This window comes from Castor canadensis, chromosome 11 (assembly GCF_047511655.1).
Source record: "Castor canadensis chromosome 11, mCasCan1.hap1v2, whole genome shotgun sequence".
NCBI lineage: Eukaryota > Metazoa > Chordata > Mammalia > Rodentia > Castoridae > Castor > Castor canadensis.
In genome coordinates, this window is record NC_133396.1 from 22,461,855 (window position 1) to 22,481,831 (window position 19,977).

Genomic DNA, 19,977 nt, shown 5'->3' on the forward strand with positions numbered 1-19,977 from the left:
AAATGAACGACAGCTGGGTCTGGTCTGGCCCTAGGCAAGAAGAAAAGTCAAGGGAGGGAAGGAATGGCAAAGCTTGGGAAGAATCAGACTGGGTAAAGAATGCTCAAATGGAGCTGTAGCCTGTCCAGAGGAGGTTGTGAAGAGGCTGCCCATGGAGCGCACCCTAAGCCATCAGGCTGCTGGGGCTGCAGCTTGGACTGGGGCCAACAGGGGAGGAGGGCATGGAAGGGTGGGCAGTCAGGCCAGGGCAGACACTGCATCCTCACCAGGCAGAACAGATGAGAGCCAGGCCCTTGAAGGAAGCTGTTTATGAACAAATGAGAGGGAATATGGAACCTTTTACAGAGGGTGGTTAAACCCGAGGCTCTCAGACCACCTCTGGCCCCAGTGACTGACAAGGCCAAACGTAAGTAAGTAGGTCCTGGAGTGAGGACGGAACTCCTTTTCCACACCGTGGAGGTCAGGTCAGGGACGTAACACAGCCAGGGTGAAATGTGCTGGCTGAAGACACTTGGAAAGGGAGAAGGGCTGATTCCCGGGTGCAAAAAGGCAGAAGAGCAAAACTTGATTACAGTGAATCGATGGCATTAGCATATTTAAAGATCATGTCGGGGGAGGGGGATGGGCTCTGAGAGGTCACATGTGACATGTTTCTTAAGCAGAAGGACTTGGAATCTGAGAGCTGTGCAAAATGGAGCTGCCTGGTCTCCGGAGGCCCTGAGGACCAGCCAGCCTCTCCTCCTCCCATTCTGAGATCCACCACTGCTGGAAACCGCTCAGCATGAGCCTGCTTCCCACAAAGAATTGCCCAGAAGGAGGGACCAAGCCGCCCACAGAGGAGCAGCTGGTCCACTCATCTTGATGATGACAGTGAGAATGACTGTAGCTTCCCTCACAAAGCTTTTGCTAGGTGCCAGGCACTGTGCCAAGCCCTTTTACCAATATACCCTCCAACAACCTTAGGAGGTAGGTAGGTGTTCCTGTAGCCATTTTATAGACACGAACTTTGAGGCACCATTATCTGGGGCTGCACAGCTTGCAAATGGAAGAGTCAAGACTCAATCCCAGACGGTCTGACTGGAGAACTGGAATGGCACCACAATACCCTGTGTTTGGACTTTTGTGAGAAAAGTAAATTGACCATCTGGTTGGTATGTCCATCTCTTCTGGGATTGACTGATTTGAGTCAGTGCCCCTATTCAGCCTGACCAGCTCTGGGGCATTCACCTAACTCAGGACTCTGCTTCATCCAGAAAGTGCCACCCCCTGTGGCTAAGCCCATGTGACCAGCAGACTTTCAGATCAATTCCCCTCCCACATTAGTGCCCTCACCCCACTCCATTAGGGCTTAGAACCAGGAATCAGGAAGGGGAAGACTAGGGCTTTGGACAGGTCACTATCTCTCTGTATGACTCAATTTCCTCACCAGTGAACTCTATTGGATCACATGACTTCCTGCAGTAACTCCAGCTCCACATGAACATCAGTTGGACCCATAAATGCGCTGGTTATTGCCCAATTGCTGAGGGTGGGAGGGGGAGAGGTGGACACGAAGGGCACAGAATCCAGGGCAGCCAGGCTCAGTTGGATTTTAAAACCGGCTGGTGGTTCTGCATACTCTGGAGCCGCTGGCCACTGGCGCTGGGTCCCGAGGCACTGTGGGATTGGAATGAAGATTTTTCTACCTCCCAGGGACTCCTCTTCTCCCGTTTCGGTTCTGATTTAGGGTGAAAGAGGGAGGAGGAAGTCGAAAGTACTGTCCACTTGAAAGGGCCGGAGGATGCGAAGTTGCTTTGCAGAGTTGGGGTGAGACCGGGAGCTAGAAAGCCAACTCAGATGAAGACCCCGAGATCCGAGCGGACAGCCGGCCCCTACTCTGAGGGCCCGGCCAAGAGGGGGCGCTGTGTCCTCCTCCACGCCCAGCAGGCTGGATTCCCAGCTGCGTTCACCATACTGTAGCGCAGTGCGCGCCCAGCTTTCCACTGGACAGAGTCCAGGAACCGGCTAGTCTTGCCGGACACCGCCGTCTTCCCTTTATCTTGGGGTCCTTAGGTCCAGCCCCTTACCTGGACAAAACTGGCCAGATACTCGGTCTGAATGAACTAACAAACGAACGAATGAATAAGGGCTCATTCCGCAGAGCTTTCGTGTCTCAGCACGCACCCGGCATGTCAATGCCAAAGGCTCTGGAGGTCGGGCCCAGTGTCCCTGCCCGACTGAAGTGGAGGCGGTGATGGCCTTCTGGCTGGTCACAGGGCGGGAACTGCCCAAACGCAGTCCCCGGCTTCATCTGCTTTCCGCGGTGGCTCAGCTCTGTCGCGATCGCCCTACTCCCCAGCCCCCAGTAGCCTCGCTCTCATAAATTCACCTGAGCCCCGCAAGTCCCCCAAGATCCCTTGGACTCCCTTGGCCCGAACCTCAAGTCGGGCGGGAGGCTGGAGCACCTCCACTCCCGCCTCCCCCTTCCCCCACGCTCGGTCCCCGAGCTGCGGCAGCGCCGCCGCTGCCTCCGCGCCCCAAAACTGCCGCAAACCCCGGCGCAGAGAAAGGGGGTCGGCGAGGGCGCAGGGAGCCCACTCGAGGAAGGACAGGGAACAGTAGAGGCGGAGAGCGGGGAGGTTGCTAAGTGGCGAGGCGAGGAGGAGGGACCGGAGGGGAGGGGAGAAGAGGGAGAGAGAGAGACCGAGAGAAAGAGAGAGAGGGGAGGGGACGCGCGAGGTGAGGGGGCGGGGAGCCAAGGCTAGGAGCGGGCGGACAGTGGGGGAGGCGGCGGGACAAGGCGGGCTCCGGGGCGGGCGACAGGCGGCGGTGGGCCAGGCTGGGTCGGGAAAAGGCGGCCAGACTTGCCCGAGAAGGGAGAGGACAGCCCGCCGGGCGGGGCGGGGGAGTGCAAAGCCGGGCACCCTGGCACCGGGCATCCACAGAAGAGCCCGCCGCCCACCCGGAGCCGCCGGAGTCCGCCACCGCCGGCCGGCCCCTCTGGGATGTCCGAAGGACCCAGGCAACCAGGACCGTGACGGAGCAAGCCCGAGGATGGGACGGCGCCCGCAGCTCCGGCTTGTCAAGGTAAGAGCTACGCGATCAGCCCTGGAACGCGGGCGCCCCCAGCTCGGGCCGGCGCGGGACAGGCGTGGGATGTGGGTGCGATGGGGGAGGGGCGCTAGGTAGAGCCGGGCGCCGGTCCTGGGGAGGCCTGGACCTTTGGAGCCGGGCTTGGGTGGGTAGTGGGAGAACTCCGGAGAAAAAGAAATGGTTGTAGCGGAGGAGGGGTCCGCCCACCTGGGGAACCGGCTCGGTAAAGAGAAGCGCTCCAGGCTTTGGGGATTAGGCTTGGTTGCTCTTCCCTGCAGACCCCGGCTCCGGGACAGCAGGGACTGGAGGTGGGATCCCCAGTCTTCTCCAGCACCCTTTAGCCGCCCCCGTCCGGGTCCTAAGTGCTTTTTCCGGCCCCTTCTCCAACGTCCAAAGCCTGAAGTCCAGGAGGTAAACGCCGCCTGAGCCTCCGAACCCCCGAGCAACATCGCAATCTCGGGGAGGAGATGGAGTCGTCCGCGGAGGTGTCGGTCCGCCGGGCGCCGCGGCTCCGGAACGCAGCGCTAAGCTCTCCAGCCCGCCGCCGCGCTCGCTTCTGCCGCGGGTCTGGCGACCGATTCCGGTGCCTAGAGTTTAGGAAAGTCGCCAGATCGCATTAGCAGCGTTTGCGGGATGAAGTTCGGGGGGCGGCGAGAGGCTGAGCACCGGAGCGGTGTTAGCTGGAGAAGGGCTCAGGGCTTGGCTGCTCGCCCGCTGCCAGTGACAGCCGCCCTGGCCGGTGCCGAGTGCGTCCCAGAGCGCGGCGGCCGGCTGGGTGCATCTCGTAAGCCGCTGCCGGGCCCCGAGATGGGTGGGCCTGGGCGCTGCCACCGGGCAGCCCCGCGCCACTCACCCGCGATCGCTGCCCGGAGCTCAGCACCGTGTAGGGCTGGCGTGGATCGCCTGGGCCACACACGTAGACGCCTGGGCCTTACCGAGTTGAGGGCATCCAAAAGTAATTACATTCAAAGATTTGAGTGAAGTTGGGGGAGGGGTACGTATTGACCGAATTTGGTTTTTCCATCAGTTATTAAGCCGACTGTACATTTACCTGCTCGCAAAGCTGTTTGAGTTAAACCACCCAGATTTTAAAACGCTCGGCTCTTCAGTTGAGAGTATCAGTGACCAAGATTTCTCCACCCTCACTCTTTTCCAAATAGTCATGGATTGCTTTAAAAATGACTGGTGGGTCTCAGTAAGCCCATTTCTCCTTCCCCACCCAGGGACTGGACCCAGAGATTGTTTTTCTGGTGATCAATGCTAAGGGCAAAGGAGATAAGGAGAAAAAAAATTCGGAGAAGTTGAAGATGGTAGTGAGTGGGAATATCCTCCAAGAGCCTCTCGTGTACCGAACCTTGGTCTAAATTCACAAACCAGTTAGAATTCAATCTTTTAAATGGATTCAAAGGACTGAACTGTGGGTTTTTTTTTTTTCAAGTTTACGTGGAAATAAATGTTTTTTCTCAGGCCTGTCTTTAGAATTGTGTAAGATTCTCTGTTTAGAATGATCATGTTTTCCTAAAAAAAAAAAAAAAAAAGGCCTTTTTTGTTTCTTCTGTTGCTGTCATTCCTACTAAATGGTGGCAGCTGGGCCCCTATGTCTCACCTACTAGACTCAGTAGGTGTCCAGTAAATATAGAATGATCCAGGGGGCAGTGAGTAGATATTACTCACTATTTATGTATATATACTATTTATATAGTATGTATGAATTCTGGGCGTTGGTCTGCTGTTTTGTAAATGTTAAGTCATTTAGCCTTCATAACAGACTTGGGAAGTAGGAATTATTCCTAGGGCACAGGAAGGCTGAGTAACATGTTCAAGGTCACACAGGGCCAGTGTGGAGCCAGAATTCAGACCCTGACACCTAGCCTAAAGCTTCATTTGTTTTGTTAGCTTTTACCAGTAAATGTTCTAAGCTACTTACATCTCACCTTGAATCTCTGCCAGATGAGAGCTCCAGTAGTTTTGTCAGTTTAAAAGTAGGAATCTAGAGAACTTACGGTTTATACAAAAGCCAGCTCCGTTCCCAACCAGTCAGTTATTGTTGGTAAAGGATCAGTCTGCAGCCTACAGTGGGCTTCGCATTGTGCTGGTTATTGGGGGAGAGAAAGACAGTGTGTATGTGAATGTATGATTGAGGGAGATAGGATGTGTGTACATGTGCTCATGCTTGAGGAGGGGACAGATGAGATATTGTCCCTACCCCCAGGGGACAGGAAAGAGATTCAGTACCTGGTAGGAATCCCCCACCAGCTGCCATTTCCAGGGGAGAGATGACAGGTGACCCATGACCTTGACGGAAAAGAATGTCCAGGCTAGATGGCTTCTTGCAGGAATGAGTGCTGAGCTGGGTACTGGTTTTATTGCTATCATTATTATCATAAAAGCAGTTGAGGTTATCAAAATTTGGAAACCAGACTCTCCCAATACAGCTGCTGTTGACATTTTAGAAATAATCCCTGCAGGTCCTGTTCTCAAGGGCAGGTTTGGGCACAGCCACAGCCCTTGGGCAGCCCCCTCTCCTGTTGTCACAGCCCCACCCTGTCCCATGTCTGTCATTCCTGAGCCTTCAGAGGGCGATTGTCCCATCTGCATATTGCCTATGAGTGGATGTACTGTTTGTTTGTTTGTTTGTTTTTTGTGGCAGTACTGCAGTTTAAACTCAGGCACTTTACCACTTGAACCATGCCCCCAGCTCTTTTTGTTTTAGTTATTTTTCAAGTAGGGTCTCAAGCTTTTGCTCAGTGCTGGCTTCAGATCTTAATCCACCTATCTCTGCCTCCCAAGTAGCTGGGATTACAGGCGTGAGCCACCTTGCCAGCCCTCTATGAGAGAAAGTACTTTACCATTCCTCTGTGGGTACACATTTGGGTCATTTCCAAGTGTTTCTTTGTTTAAGAAATATGGAGCCAGAGCTGGGTGTGGTGTGCACTTCTGTAATCCCAACACTTTGAAGGCTGAGGCAAAAGAATCTTGAGTTCAAGGCCAGCCTGTCTCAAAAAAATAAGAAGGAAGGAAGGAAGGAAGGAAGGAAAAAATATGGAGCCAGGTTTTGGAGGAGGGCATTGACAGGAGGGCAAAAAAATGAGCCAGAGTAGGGCCATGGGCTGCTATGGAGTGGGGACAACTGGCCTGGCCACAGACCAAGAACAAAGTAGAGAAGGGGGACCAAAGCAAGGCCAAGGTGTTTGGATCTGAAATGAGCGGCCCTGGAGAGGGACCTTGCAGGTCAGCCCCATTCTCAAGGGGTGAGGAGAAGCAGTGCTGACCAGAGCCGGCGCAGGAGCACAAGTGGAAAATCTACTTCTCACCCTCTCTAGCATTCAGCTCCTCTGAGAGCAGCAAGAGCCAGCCAAGTTCAGCCACATGGAAGGAGTTTGGGGTGTTGAAGGTGCCTTTTGGCACTACTCCAAATGCCCAGGATTCTTGCCAAGTCCAGGGGCCTGAGCTCTGGACACAGGAAGTAGGAGTGAAGGGGAATGTGGCCTTGATGCAGAGATTAGGTTCGGGACTGATAACTTCAGCAGCTAAAGCAGTGAGAAGATACTGCCCTGAAGTCAGCAGACCTGGCTTTGATCCCAGGTCTGCCTCAGGTTGGCTGGGTGACTTCAGGTGGGTTGTTTTACGTCTCTGAGCCACAGTTTCTCTGTCTATAAGCAAGCTGTATGGAACTAGACTCCCCATTACCTTTCATGTCTTTGTGAAAAGCTCCTGGGGCTGTGACCTGATATGGGAAGTGCAGAAGCTACACCTCAGTGCATGGTGCTCTGGTCTCAGCATCTCTTTTCTATTCTTTCCTCCTCTTCATCCTCCTCCTCTTCTCCTTCTTGGCAGACTGGGAGTCCTTAGGGACTCAGACTTGCTAGGCAGCTGGTCCTCCATTTGAGCCACACCACCAGCCCTTTTTAGCTTTAGCTATTTTTCTGATAGGGTTTTGCATTTTTGCAAGGTTCTGACCTTGGACAGATCTTCCTACCCGTGCCTCCCACAAAGCTGGAATAATAGGTTCCACTGCGCCTAGCTTTATTGGTGCTAACTTTTTGCTCGAATTGGCCTGGAACCTTGATCCTCCTGATTTCCACCTCCTGTAACCAGGATTACAGGCTTGAGCCTCTGCACCTGGCCCCCTTGCAATCTTTCACCCTTCACAGCACTGGGCCTGAAAATCCAGTGCACACAGTAGGTGTCTAGCAGATGTTTGTGGGCTGGATGGAGGGTTTTATTATTGCTTCCTCCACTTAAAATGGGAGCAAACCACTTGCTGCTTCCACAGCATATAGACGTCACATCAAAACAGAAGGCTGAGTGAGAGATGCCTAAACCACCCTAGCAGAAAAACTCTGATGTGGAAAAGACTAGAACTCCCCATTAAGCCCACTTTGGTTACTAAAAAAGAAAAGAAGAGCAGCAAGCCACCAATGTGTGCACCCCAGTGATTTGGAGACTGTGGAGGGTGGAGCTTTCCTTTTGCAGCTGGGGAAAGACAGGTAGGCATCCAGGTAGTAGGGCCTTCCCAGATTCATCCCCAGCAGTAAGAGGGCTGGATGTCTCCCAGCTCTTACTCCACCCTGCCATTTAGTCTCACCAGAAGGAAGGGGTGCCCCTTGGGGAGGAAAGGGCAGCTGGAGATTTTAGCTGCAGTTTCAAAGAATTAATTTTTTTTTTCTTTTCTTTTCTTTCACAGTACTGGAGTTTGAACTCAAGGGCTTGCACTTGCTAGGCTCAACTACTTACTTGAGCCATGCCTCCAGGCCTCGAATTTGTTAATTATACAGGATTCCTGTCTAGTTAGATTCTTAGAGGTCCCTGTCAGCAGAGTCCTTTTAAAGTGCCTGTCTTTATATTCATCATTCTGGCCAGCTGTCCTCACCCACCCAATGTGTTAGTCAGTGACCTGGTGTGGCAGTCAGCATCTCTCCCTCTCTCTCTCTTTTTTTTTTTTTTTTTTTTGGAATGGGAAATATTTGAAGCAGGGTCTCACTATATAGCCCAACCTGGCCTTGAACTCTGCAGCCCACGCTGGTCTCCGACTCACGATCCTCTTACCTCAGCTTTCCTCGTGCTGGATTATAGTTGTACTGCCAGCTTGTCGACACGTCCTGGTGGGAAGAGCTGAGGAAGCAGATGTAAATCCTGACTGCTATGAAGCTCCCCGCAAATTAGGTTAGCACTCTGCATCAGTGAAGGGTACCTACTTTATGGACTAGTCATGACTTCATGAATTGTCAGGTGTAAAACCAAGCACAATCACACAGTGTCTGGCACATAGTAAGTCTTGGTAAGCGTGAACTTCAGCAGTCACCTAAGAACTCTTACTGACCTTTTCCATCTTAGAAAAACCATCAAAGGAGTGGTGAGGGGATGGGGATGCAGGAAGGACTCTTGGTGATAGAAAATCTCTAATTTCTCACAGTCCCTGGGGTAAAGGGACAGGGCCACCATCTAGCAGCTGAGCCCTAAGGTCAGAGGATAGCGGTGCCTGCTGTTGGTCCCCTGCAAACTCTGACATGTGAAGACATTTGTCAGTGTACGTAGAGGCCTGGAGGGAGGCTAATGCAAGGTGATTAACTCTCTGATGCCGACAACTGTTTCGAAAAACAACTGCTGGGGTGTGCTAGGCAGGAGAGGCTCTGCCACTCAGTTCAGAGTACATGGCTGTGCCCGTAAGACTGAAAGGCAGGGAAGGAAGGAGACCAACTCTGAACCCGGACACATCCTTTTCTGTGCAGTGGGCTTGCCACACATCTGCTTTGGGAGACAAGTCCCAGCACACAGATACACTCCTCCAGATGTGTTTGCCCAACATCTTCTTCAGCACCTGTCCACCCTGCAGCCAGAAAACCATTTCTAAGACAAAGGAAGATGTTTGTGGACACTTTTTTGATCATGGAAACTTAGGCAATTTTACTGTTCCACCCCCTGGCTCTCCCAGGCCTAGGACGCAGCCTCCTGAGGTACTGCGAGGTGTGGGGTGGGGGAACATACACCTGTCCCTCACCTGTGTCACCATCTCCAGCTTCTCACCAGCCTGGGCAGAAGCCAGAGTGCCTAGGTCAGAGCCCAGAAGAGAAACTGGCCAGACTGGTCCAGCTGCTTCCCTGGCTATAGACCCAGGACCGGAGTTGTTCTGGGTTGGTCAATTTAGAGTCTGTCCGCCCAGTGTTTTGAGGTATTGGGAACCTGGTTGAGCCTTTAAGCACTGGAAGGTCAGGGTCTTCAGAACTGGGTGAGCATATTGGCAGTGTCCCCAGCAGGTACATAGAGCCAATGGGCTGGAAGGTGTCCTACCCAGTGAAGGGCTAGGATGAGAGATGGTGTTGACCATTTCATCTATGGGATGGTGGGGAGGGTCTTCTTCTTTATCCTTTCCTGTTTTCCCAGCCTCTGCCCTCTGCCCCCCCCCCCCAGTTCTTCTTCCTACCCCACCGCATCCTCATAGAACATTTGTTGTGCCTCCTGCCTTTGGTCACACTGGCAATTCTGCTGGAGTTTCTGGCCCCAACCTCAGAGCAACAGTCTTCCTGAACGACCCTGCTCACTCCTCCAGGTAGCCCTCCCATCTCAGCCTTTGATTTCTCCTCACTCACACCCTGCTGGGAGCCACTAGCTCTTGGAGGAGCCTGGGCCTTTCAACAACATGGGGCTTTCCCAGCTAACTGGTGTCTCCCACAGGGGGCTCAAAACACTGACAGGCCAGACCCCCTAAAGACCTCTGGCCCTCTGCATCTAACCCAAGTCCTCTTTCCTACTATGGATCCTGAACTGGGCCCAGGCCAGGTGGATCTCCTTAAAAAATTCAAACAAAGAAAAACTGCACACTCAGCACCTGATACAGAACTGTGTACACAGCCGGCACACAATAAATGCTGGCTTTAATGGAGGGCCTCTTCCTGCTTCTGCTCCTGCTCCCACTGAACCTCCATCTGTGCACTCAAGGTGCTGTGGTGATAGAAGACAATGGATGACAAGCAAGACAGGGCCCTCTCCTGTGTACATGGGTTTATGACTCAGTGACTTATTGACGGCTATGCCTGTGATGATGCTCAAAAACATTTATCCCATCCTCCACTAACCCCCATCTGTCCCTGTCACCCTGGGGAATGATCCCCATGTACATAAGGGCAGCATTCTGCTTCATGAAGGGGACTCTGGGCAGAGCTGGGGGATACATCAGGAAATTTCCTGGAAGAGAGCAGGTGCAAGGCCCGGTAGTACCAGAGTCGGGACTCTGAGGAGGCCTTGGTGGCAGTTTGGGGCTCCCTCCCAGCCATGGCTCTGATGGTTTTGAGGCATAATGAGGCAAGGCAGAGACCAGAGCACCAGCATTCTTGTCCCTCCATGTGTACCACAGCCTCCAGCTCCCTAGGAGCACAGCGTGGCAACCCTGAGGGTCTTTTCTCTGTAAATAGCTGGGCTCTGTGGCCTGAGGTGAATGCTGCTGCCAGGCTGTGAAACATGGGTCAGGAGTGTCAGGGCTTGTGTGCACCCCTGAGGATCGGAGCACCCCAAGGAAGGAGGATTGTCCCTAATACTGACAGGGCGAGAAGTCTGGGGTCTGACACAACTCTGCCACTTCTTGGCTGGGTGAACTTTTGCAAGTCACACTACCTCTCTGGGCTTCTGTGTCCTCATTACTGGACCACGATGGGGAATAAAGAAGGAAATGCCTATGCAGGGTGCAGCCGGTCCCACATGAAGCTCAAAGAGAGAGACCTGCAGTTTCACAGGCAGCCCCTCCCAGCCTGCCTCTGCTGCTCTTCTCCTGCTCCTCTGCTCCAGGAAGCCTTCCCAGATGTACCACTCTTTCCTACAGCTCAGGTGGGGGGAAGGAACATGGGGACCTTTCTAGTCTGTAGCAAACTGGCATGTCGTCTGCCTATACTTCATGATTCACCTTGCAAGTCAGACAACATCTGAATTGGTCTAGGCTCTGTTCAAGGAGACAAGCTTATTCACAACTTAGCTGTCATGGCAAGGACAAATTCACATCGAAGTTTCTAGTTGCTTTCAACTTTTGTGCTTAGACACTGGACCAGTTACAAGTCTTTTGCAGTTGGCAAACCCCATCAGTCAGACAGTCGCTACCCTCCGAGTAGCGCTGCCCTAGGCCCAGAGTCTCTGGTTCACTCCCCAGGAGTTTGTCTGTCCTGCCATGCCCTTTGCTTCCTCTCCTGCTCCCCCGTTAATCTCCATCAAAGGGGCTTGAATGATGATGTGGCTTTTTCTGGAAGCTGAGGTGGGCTACCTGAAGTAGCAAGAACCCATGACTAGGGTCTGATCCAGCTCCTTCCCTCTCCTTGTTCCGGCTCATCAGCCCTCCTTGTCACCAAGGAGCAGGAGGACTCATCCAGTTGAATGAAATGTCACCTGGGCCGCAGGACTCTAGTAAAGCCCTTCCTCCATGGTGGGCCCACCCAGAGCTTCCAGTACTCAGCCCCACATTGCTTCTGCCCTTTGTCCCAGGCGCACCTAAGACAAAGGACCTCAGCTTCTCCAGCATCCAGGACTTGGCTCTGCCATCTGCCTCCGAGCTTTTGGCCCTGGGGACCCTAGGGACAGGGTGAGCACCAGCCTCGTTGTGCTGCTTCACTCCCTTTCCGCCACACCAGCAGCCAGACCATCCTCACTTCCTTGGTCTCTTATTGTACCCCATCCCAGGAGGACCAGGCAAGACCAGGACAGCCTGCAGGGGAAGGACCTCCTGTCTACTCTACTGGCCAGGATGACTGGTCCAAGGTCACATAGGAAGTTTGCCAAACTTACACCACAGAGTCTCTTCCTGTCTTGAATTGAATGTTCCTCCCTCACCTGCTTTCATCCTTGCCAAGATCCCCAATTTCTACTCCCCACCCCTTCTCCCCGGTGATGGGCAGGCAGGTAAAGCTGTCAGAGCCTCACTACCCTCCAGTCCTGGGGCTTCCCAGCTTCAGCACCACTGCTTTGCTGTAGGACTGTCTTACAGCAAAGGACTGGCCTAATGCCTGTTCTGGGCATTAGGGTATTTAGCAGTGTCCCTGGCCTCTGTCCCCTAAACGGCAGCAGCACTCTGTCTGTTGTAGCCACCAAGAAGAGGATCATTTGATGAGTCCAGTTATTCTCAGTTGTGGTGACATTTCAGAATCACCTGGACCTCTGAGCGTCCCATGGGCCTGCAAACTCACATCTTTGGAGTGAGACCTGAAAAGTGGAATTTTCTGTCTCCCAGGTCAGATGCCAGCTATGGTCTGGAAACTTTTGGGTTTGTCTAACTTACTTTTATAGGCAAAGAAACAGAGGAGGAGATCTTTGTCTATCTGAAATCTCTGCAGGTGGGTTGTGGCCCAGCCGCCCCTCATACCCCCTCGTGGCCTTGGAAGGTCACCACTCATCCAGGAAATCAGCTGCAAATCCAGAGGCAAACTCATCAGCAGTTTCAGTCAAATGATCTCTGCTCTCCAGCTGCCTGTTAGTCCTCCTCTTCCTTCCTGGTCTCTGCAGATCACTTTGAAATGTGACTCCTTCAAGGACACTTTTCTTCTGCCACATTGAACCCCCCAACTTTGTCCAGGAACAGCTGAGCCACAAGCTGTCACCTGTGTATGTGACTGGTGTCTCCTCAGCTGTCCCCACACTTCTCTGTCTCCTGCTCTGTCACCAGAGAGATTTATTTTCCAGCATTTGGGAGCCACTCTCTGCTCACAGCTGCACAGATTGCAGGAACAGAATCAGAGCCCAGGCAGGGCTCCCTGCTTCTGGGAGAACCAAACTCAGCCCTTCCTGAGTGTGACAGGGTCCTGTCTCCTGCCCTTAGGGAGGTGGGCTGCAGACCAAGCCAGGGGGTCAAGAGGCAAAGGAAACCCATGTCTTCTGACTTGGAGGTGTCAAGCTTGTGGAGAGAAGAAAGGGGAAAAGGAAGGGAGGCAGGACAGCAGGGAAACAGGCCATGAGGGCTGGTTTCAGCCCTCTCCCTCCAGTCACTGTGGTAACAACAGTAGGCAGGTCACCATGGCCATACACATTAGTTTGTCATCTGTACAGTGAGAAGATGGTAAAGGTCCAACTTTTGGAGGCTGAGAAGAGGAAATGAGAAAACTGAGTCTATTACTGGGCAAGCCTTCAGTGAAAGCAGGAGGAAGGCTGAGAGGGAGGGAGGAAGGGAGGGATGGCTGAGAAAGGTAGGGAGTTTAAGCTCAGAGGGAGGAAGGTAGGTGCTGTGAGGATGTATCAGTGAATGAATCCGAGGACAAGGTGTGTGTCGGGGGGGAAATGGGTGGGTGAATGCATGAGGCAGAGAGGAGGCAGGATGGGGACAGGAGGTGAGTAGCACCCCAAAACCCCCATCTTCATGCCCAGCACCCTGTGCACCCTGAAAGATGAGGCACACGCCTTTGTTCCTTGGGGGACAGACTGGTGGTGGAAATCCATGTGCGTGTCGTGATGGGCAGGGGACCAGTCAGGGGGCACCTCAATCCAGAAAGGCCTCAGAGTCAGGAAGGGAGCATCTTGCAGAGTTGAGTGACAGAGAGCGCTGCTATTCGTGTGCACAGTGCCTTTGTCCCCATGCTTTTCTTTCTTTTTTTCCTTTTTCTTTTTTTTTTTTTTTTTTTTTGGTGGCACTGGGGTTTGAACTCAGGGCCTCACGTTTGCTTGGCAGTGGCCACTCTGCCAGCTCCTCCCATGTTTTTCTATAGACACCCTACTGATGAGTCTTTCTGAGAGCAAGGGGTGTCCATGTTTCATCCCTATTGGCCCCATTTACAGATAGGGAAACTGAGGCTAGGAGAAGTTAAGTGATTTGTCCATGGTCACACAGGTAGGCAGCGGCAGATAAGAGACTCAACCACACATCTCTTTCTTTGGCCCCAAAGTCAGAGGTTTGAATTTCTCTCCTAGGAGAGAATACACCCTGGAGCCAGAGCAGATGCAGGCCTGGAAAGCCAAGCTAGGAAAATCATGCCCTCTTCATTTTACCAGAGGAGGCAGGCAGTGACATGTCAGAATTAGAAGAGTCTCCTGACCCTGTCCTCCCCACACAAAAGCACTCCCTTCAGCTGGAGTTCAAGGTGGAGGCCATGCAGGAAGCAAGATGAAGAGGAGGGTGTGCCCACTGGGCAGGAGTAGAGGAAAGCGAGGAAAAAGAAATATCTTGATGAGCCAGGCATGGTGGTACATGCCTGTAATCCCAGCACTCTGGAGGCAGAGGCAGGAAGATAAAGAGTTGGAGGCCCCTGGCTCAAACAAACAAACAAACAAACAAAGTCCTAGTGAAAATCATCAGGGAACCCCATGGTCCAACGGGCCAGAGAGTGAAAGCTCCTCTGCTCATTCATTCACTCAGTCATTCATTCATTTATTCACAGCACACACTGCGGCCTACACTGTCAGGCCTCACCTAGGGTACAAAAATAGCCGAACACAAACTGTGCCTTCTGGAGCTTAGAACCCATGAGGACATCCACCGGGGACCTCCATGGCCATGTGTAACTCTAGAGCAGGCTCTGGCCTGCACTGCCCCTGAAGTGAGTGAAGCAGGTGGCCCACGGATCCAGTTCTGCCAAGAGGCCTTGCTAGGGGGACAGAGGAGTGCCAGAGCAGGGGGTGGGGTGGGGCAGGGCACGGGGCCCCAGGGAGAAAGCCTGGCAGCTAGGAACACCCAGATGTGTCCCCTCCCTTAACTGTAGGCAGGAGATTTTCCCTTCCTTTTTTTCTTCTCTGTACAACGGCAATTTAAGTTAATTAAATGTAATAATAAACTATTTCTTGTTTGCCTGGAATAATCTTTCTCTGCTCACCCACTTTGGAGGGAAGCACAGGCTCTTTGTCTTGAGGTGGGGTCAGGTTGTGACTGTCAGTGAGAGAGGCTGTTTGCAGAGGGTCTGGTCTGGGGCTGGGGTAGGACGGGAAGAAGGAACTGCTTCAGTGACAGAAGGTCTTGCTCAGTCAGGAGGTCTGAGAACAGACAGCATTACTGCCTTCTGTCTGTTTTCATCCTGGCAGTCTTTAGGGTACCTCTGTGTGGATAGAAAAGGAAAAAGGCGCCCCCTGAGGGTCTCAGCTCTGTGTGTACAACTTGCATTCCCTGTACCCCGAGCTCTCCGCTGGACATCTGTGCTCCCTGCAGAGGCCTGAGAATTGTGTGTGGGTCCTGCTCTCCCCGTGTTCAATCAGCCTGTTACTACAGACAGATCCCTTGACACAGTGCAGACAGGTTTTTGTTTGTTTGTTTGTTTGGCAGTTGTGGGATTTGAACTCAGGACCTTGCACTTGTTAGGCAGGCACTCTATCACTAGAGCCCTACACAGGTTTTGAAGAATTGATACACATGGCTTATTTCTGCAAACCAGATCCTAATTTTTAAATGCAGCGGGGGAGCCAGCTTTGTAAAGGAATCATGATTTATGACCCCTTCTCTTTCACATCTAGATTTGCTTCTCTTGGCTTTGCTCCAGACAGGATCGGGACAGTGCAAAGGAAAGCAGCAAAGGTCAGAGGAGCTGGGACTTGGGACCTCCTGGGCTGGGAGCCAGGTCTCTGAGGGGTCACCAGGGAGGGCTGTGACCTTTACCACATTGGAAACTAGGGTCTCCCAGACTCAGTTCAACCCTGACCTATTGAACTGCCTCATGGACAGACTCTCACTTTCCCCTCTGCCGGACCCAGTTTCCACACCTGCAAATGATGACAATAAAAGCTCAGGTCTGCAGTGCAGGAGTCCATTTTGGTACTCCAGGCCTCCTGGATCCATCCCAACTCAGTGTCTGACACCTTTCTCCCCAGGTGGCCAGCCCCACTCCACAAGTCCAGGACCCTCCCTGTCCTGGGAGGTGTCTCTTTGCTGAAGGTGTCCTGTCAACATGGAAGCCAACATCAGGCTCACCTCCTCCAGGAAGCCCACCCTGCAGTCACTTTGTACAATCACTGCCTGAACCTCCATAGCCCCCTGCTCTCAGTTATGTTCTCTTTGTTCTTGTATGTTTCTCTTGGTGTGTGTGTCATCCTTGCCCTCTGTCTCTGAATTCCTTTTCGGTTTTCCAAATGAGGTTCTCAGTTAGCCCTGGACTCCCTAAATGTAGACTCCCAGTCCAGCCAGCAAGGGGGCTGGAGAGATCCCTAAATCTGGTCATTTAAACAACTTTATTTTTAAGCTGCAAAGAACCTTCCCAGAGAGCAGAGCAGCTCTCTGGAAGGCCTGGGGCCTGCCTGCATCCTCAGGTAGGCCACACCAGGCCAACCAAAGAGGATTCTGGGGCACAGAAGGACCAAATGGTGAGAATGACTTGGCTGACACTTTCCTTTTTCCCCAGGAGGTCCACATCCCCCTGTGATGCAGGTAAGAAAGATTTTACTGTCCTGTTTCACAGAAGAGGAAGTGGAGTCCCAAGGGGCAGGTGACTCACCCAAAGTCACACACATAATCAGCGGCAGGACTGGGCCCGGAACTCAGCAGGAGGGGGAGGAATTGCTGAGGACACTAGAACCGCAGCCCAAGGCTCTGTCAGAAGGCCAGCTGGAGCTGGGCATAGTGGCACACGTCTTCAATCCCAGCACTTAGGAGGCAGAGGCAGGAAGATCAAGACAGTTCAAGGCCAGCCAGGTCCCTGCTGGGAGGGCTCAGGAGTTCTTTGCAGCCGAGCTGGGGAATTGGGGTGATGGAGGAGAGGCCCACCCCTGCTCCTGGTTCCTCAGGAACTTGGAGGAGGTGGGGCAGCCCCAGCTGCCCCCAGGCCAGCCCTCCCTCTCTCCTGCAGTCCTTCAGGCCCCTCCCCAAAAGGTCAATCACCAAATCATCCCATCAAAGGAAATTGTACTTTGTGCCTTAAAGACTGAACTGCGCTTTAGTGAAGTAGTTATTTATGGTCTCTAATAAGCATTTTCCGGGTGTGATTAACCTTTATGCCAAAGTCACACTGGAAATTGGGGTGGCAGCTTGGATTCAGAGCTGGCCTGGGGAGGGGGTGAGGGCGGGGGCAGCAACTGAAGCACGCAGCCACTAGGCTCAGCCCTCCCACGGGCTCCTGTGACTCTCCTCTGCACATCCCTCCTGAAGTGTCCTGTCCTGACCAGCTGGACGTGCCACCAACCCCTTCGTTCATCTCCCCGAAAACCAGACACTGTCATGGAACTGCAGCGTGGCTGACCTTGTCCTTCTCAGGTTTATCCTGCAGGTTTATAGAGATTGGTGATGACACATAGGCTCTGTTTGGGGCTTGAGGCTGTCAGGATGAAGTGCGGAGTGGGGAGTGGGGCATTAGCCAGTAAAAGAACTAGCACTCGACATTTTGGTTTCTCTTCTAGCTGGAAAATGGCAAATCTCATGAAATTCTGAAAACTTGGTTTGTCAAAAATGGTTTTGAAAAGACAGCCAGTAGTTATGGCTGATGATGGAGTGGGGAAATCAAGGCAGGAGATCCAAGGAAGTGGTGCTTGTTAGGGCCAAAGGTACTTTGATCTGATATAAAAGAGAGTGACAAGTCCAGTTTGGTGGTGGCCTGAACCTTGGTTGTGACACCGTTCACCATATGTTCCAGTCACAGTTTTCAGGATTTTTTTTTTTATGTTTGGACCTTGCTGGGAAGAAGACGAAGGATGAACCTGTCCCAGGAAGTGACTTTCATTAAACACTCCATTCTGCATTTAACTACGGGCTGTTCGCACTGCCCCTAGATGCTTGTAGATCTCAGATTAAGAATTTCAAGTTTTACTGAAACTAGATCCATGTATATCACCCTATACCAACATTAACTCAAAATGGATCAAGGACCTTAATATCAGACCCCAAACTCTAAAGTTGATACAGGAAAGAGTAGGAATACTCTGGAGTTAGTAGGTATAGGTAAGAACTTTCTCAACGAAACCCCAGCAGCACAGCAACTAAGAGATAGCATAGATAAATGGGACCTCATAAAACTAAAAAGCTTCTGTTCATCAAAAGAAATGGTCTCTAAACTGAAGAGAACACCCACAGAGTGGGAGAAAATATTTGCCAGCTACACATCAGACAAAGGACTGATAACCAGAATATACAGGGAACTTAAAAAACTAAATTCTCCCAAAACTAATGAACCAATAAAGAAATGGGCAAGTGAACTAAACAGAACTTTCTCAAAAGAAGAAATTCAAATGGCCAAAAAACACATGAAAAAATGCTCACCATCTCTAGCAATAAAGGAAATGCAAATTAAAACTATGCTAAGATTCCACCTCACCCCTGTTAGAATAGCCATCATCAGCAACACCACCAACAACAGGTGTTGGCGAGGATGCGGGGAAAAAGGAACCCTCTTACACTGTTGGTGGGAATGTAGACTAGTACAACCACTCTGGAAAAAAATTTGGAGGTTACTTAAAAAGCTAGACATCGATCTACCATTTGATCCAGCAATACCACTCTTGGGGATATACCCAAAACACTGTGATACAGGTTACTCCAGAGGCACCTGCACACCCATGTTTATTGCGGCACTATTCACAATAGCCAAGTTATGGAAACAGCCAAGATGCCCCAGCACTGACGAATGGATTAAGAAAATGTGGTATCTATACACAATGGAATCTTATGCAGCCATGAAGAAGAACGAAATGTTATCATTCGCTGGTAAATGGATGGAACTGGAGAACATCATTCTGAGTGAGGTTAGCCTGGCCCAAAAAACCAAAAATCATATGTTCTCCCTCATATGTGGACATTAGATCAAGGGCAAACACAACAAGGGGATTGGACTTTGAGCACATGATAAAATCAAGAGCACACAAGGGAGGGGTGAGGATAGGTAAGACACCTAAAAAATTAGCTAGCATTTGTTGCCCTTAACGCAGAGAAACTAAAGCAGATACCTTAAAAGCAACTGAGGCCAATAGGAAAAGGGGAACAGGAACTAGAGAAAAGGTGAGATCAAAAAGAATTAACCTAGAAGGTAACACCCACGCACAGGAAATCAATGTGAGTCAACTCCCTGTATAGCTATCCTTATCTCAACCAGCAAAAACCCTTGTTCCTTCCTGTAATTGCTTATACTCTCTCTACAACAAAATTAGAAATAAGAGCAGAATAGTTTCTGCTGGGTATTGAGGGGGCGGGGGGGAGAGAGAGGGGGCGGAGTGGGGGGTAAGGGAGGGGGTGGGGGCAGGGGGGAGAAATGACCCAAGCCTTGTATGCACATATGAATAATAAAACAATAATAAAAAAAGAATTTCAAGTTTTAGCTGGGCTTGGTGGTTCATTTCTATAATCTCAGCAGGAGGATTGGCAGTTCATTCTTTTTTTTTTTTTCTGGTGCTGTGGTTTGAACTCAGGGCTTCGCGCTTGCTAGGTAGGTGCTCTACCGCTTGAGCCACTCCTCCAGTGGATTGCCAGTTCTAAACCCTGGGCTGCATAGTATAGCACTGTTTTTTTTGTTGTTGTTTGGTTGGTTGGGTTTTTTTAAAGGCTATGTATGGTAACAGACATCTGTAATCCCAGCTATGCTGGAGGCAGAGGTAGGAGGATTGAAGTCCAAAGCCAGCCTGGGCAAAAGTAAGACCCTATCTTAACAAACTAAAAGCAAAAGGACTGGGGATATGGCTCAAATGGTTGAGCACCTGCCTAGCAAGTTTGCTGCCATGAGTTCAAACCCCAGTACTGCCAAAAAAATTTTTAAAAATCCTCACTATTGAGAGAAAGCAAATGATACCCTAGAAACGTTGGGGACCTGTTCCTGCCAGTACAGCTGTTGCCTGTTAATGGAGAGAGAATGGTAGTGAATGTGAAAAGGAGAAGAGCAGACAGCAGCAGGAAATATGCAGAAGTCCAGACTTCTCACAGACATGTGATTCAGGATTGCAAACTGAGGGGCGCAGACAGAGATGCTGCTACAGAGCCAACCTTTGCGGAGAAGAAAGGTCAGCTCCGGAATTCTAAGAAGCATTTGCCTTTGCAACACCCAT

The 19,977-nt window shown here is 51.6% G+C and overlaps 1 protein-coding gene across 1 annotated transcript in view; it reads left to right on the forward strand.

Moving 5' to 3' along the window:
* The first annotated feature begins 2,734 nt into the window (after window positions 1–2,734).
* Window positions 2,735–19,977, forward strand: part of Crhr1 (corticotropin releasing hormone receptor 1) — a 52,349-nt gene continuing 35,106 nt past the window's right edge. Inside the window, exon 1 of the mRNA XM_020161361.2 lies at window positions 2,735–3,066. Within this exon, the coding sequence (XP_020016950.1) occupies window positions 3,034–3,066 (33 nt within the window). The 5' untranslated portion in view covers window positions 2,735–3,033. The remainder of the gene's footprint in view (window positions 3,067–19,977) is intronic.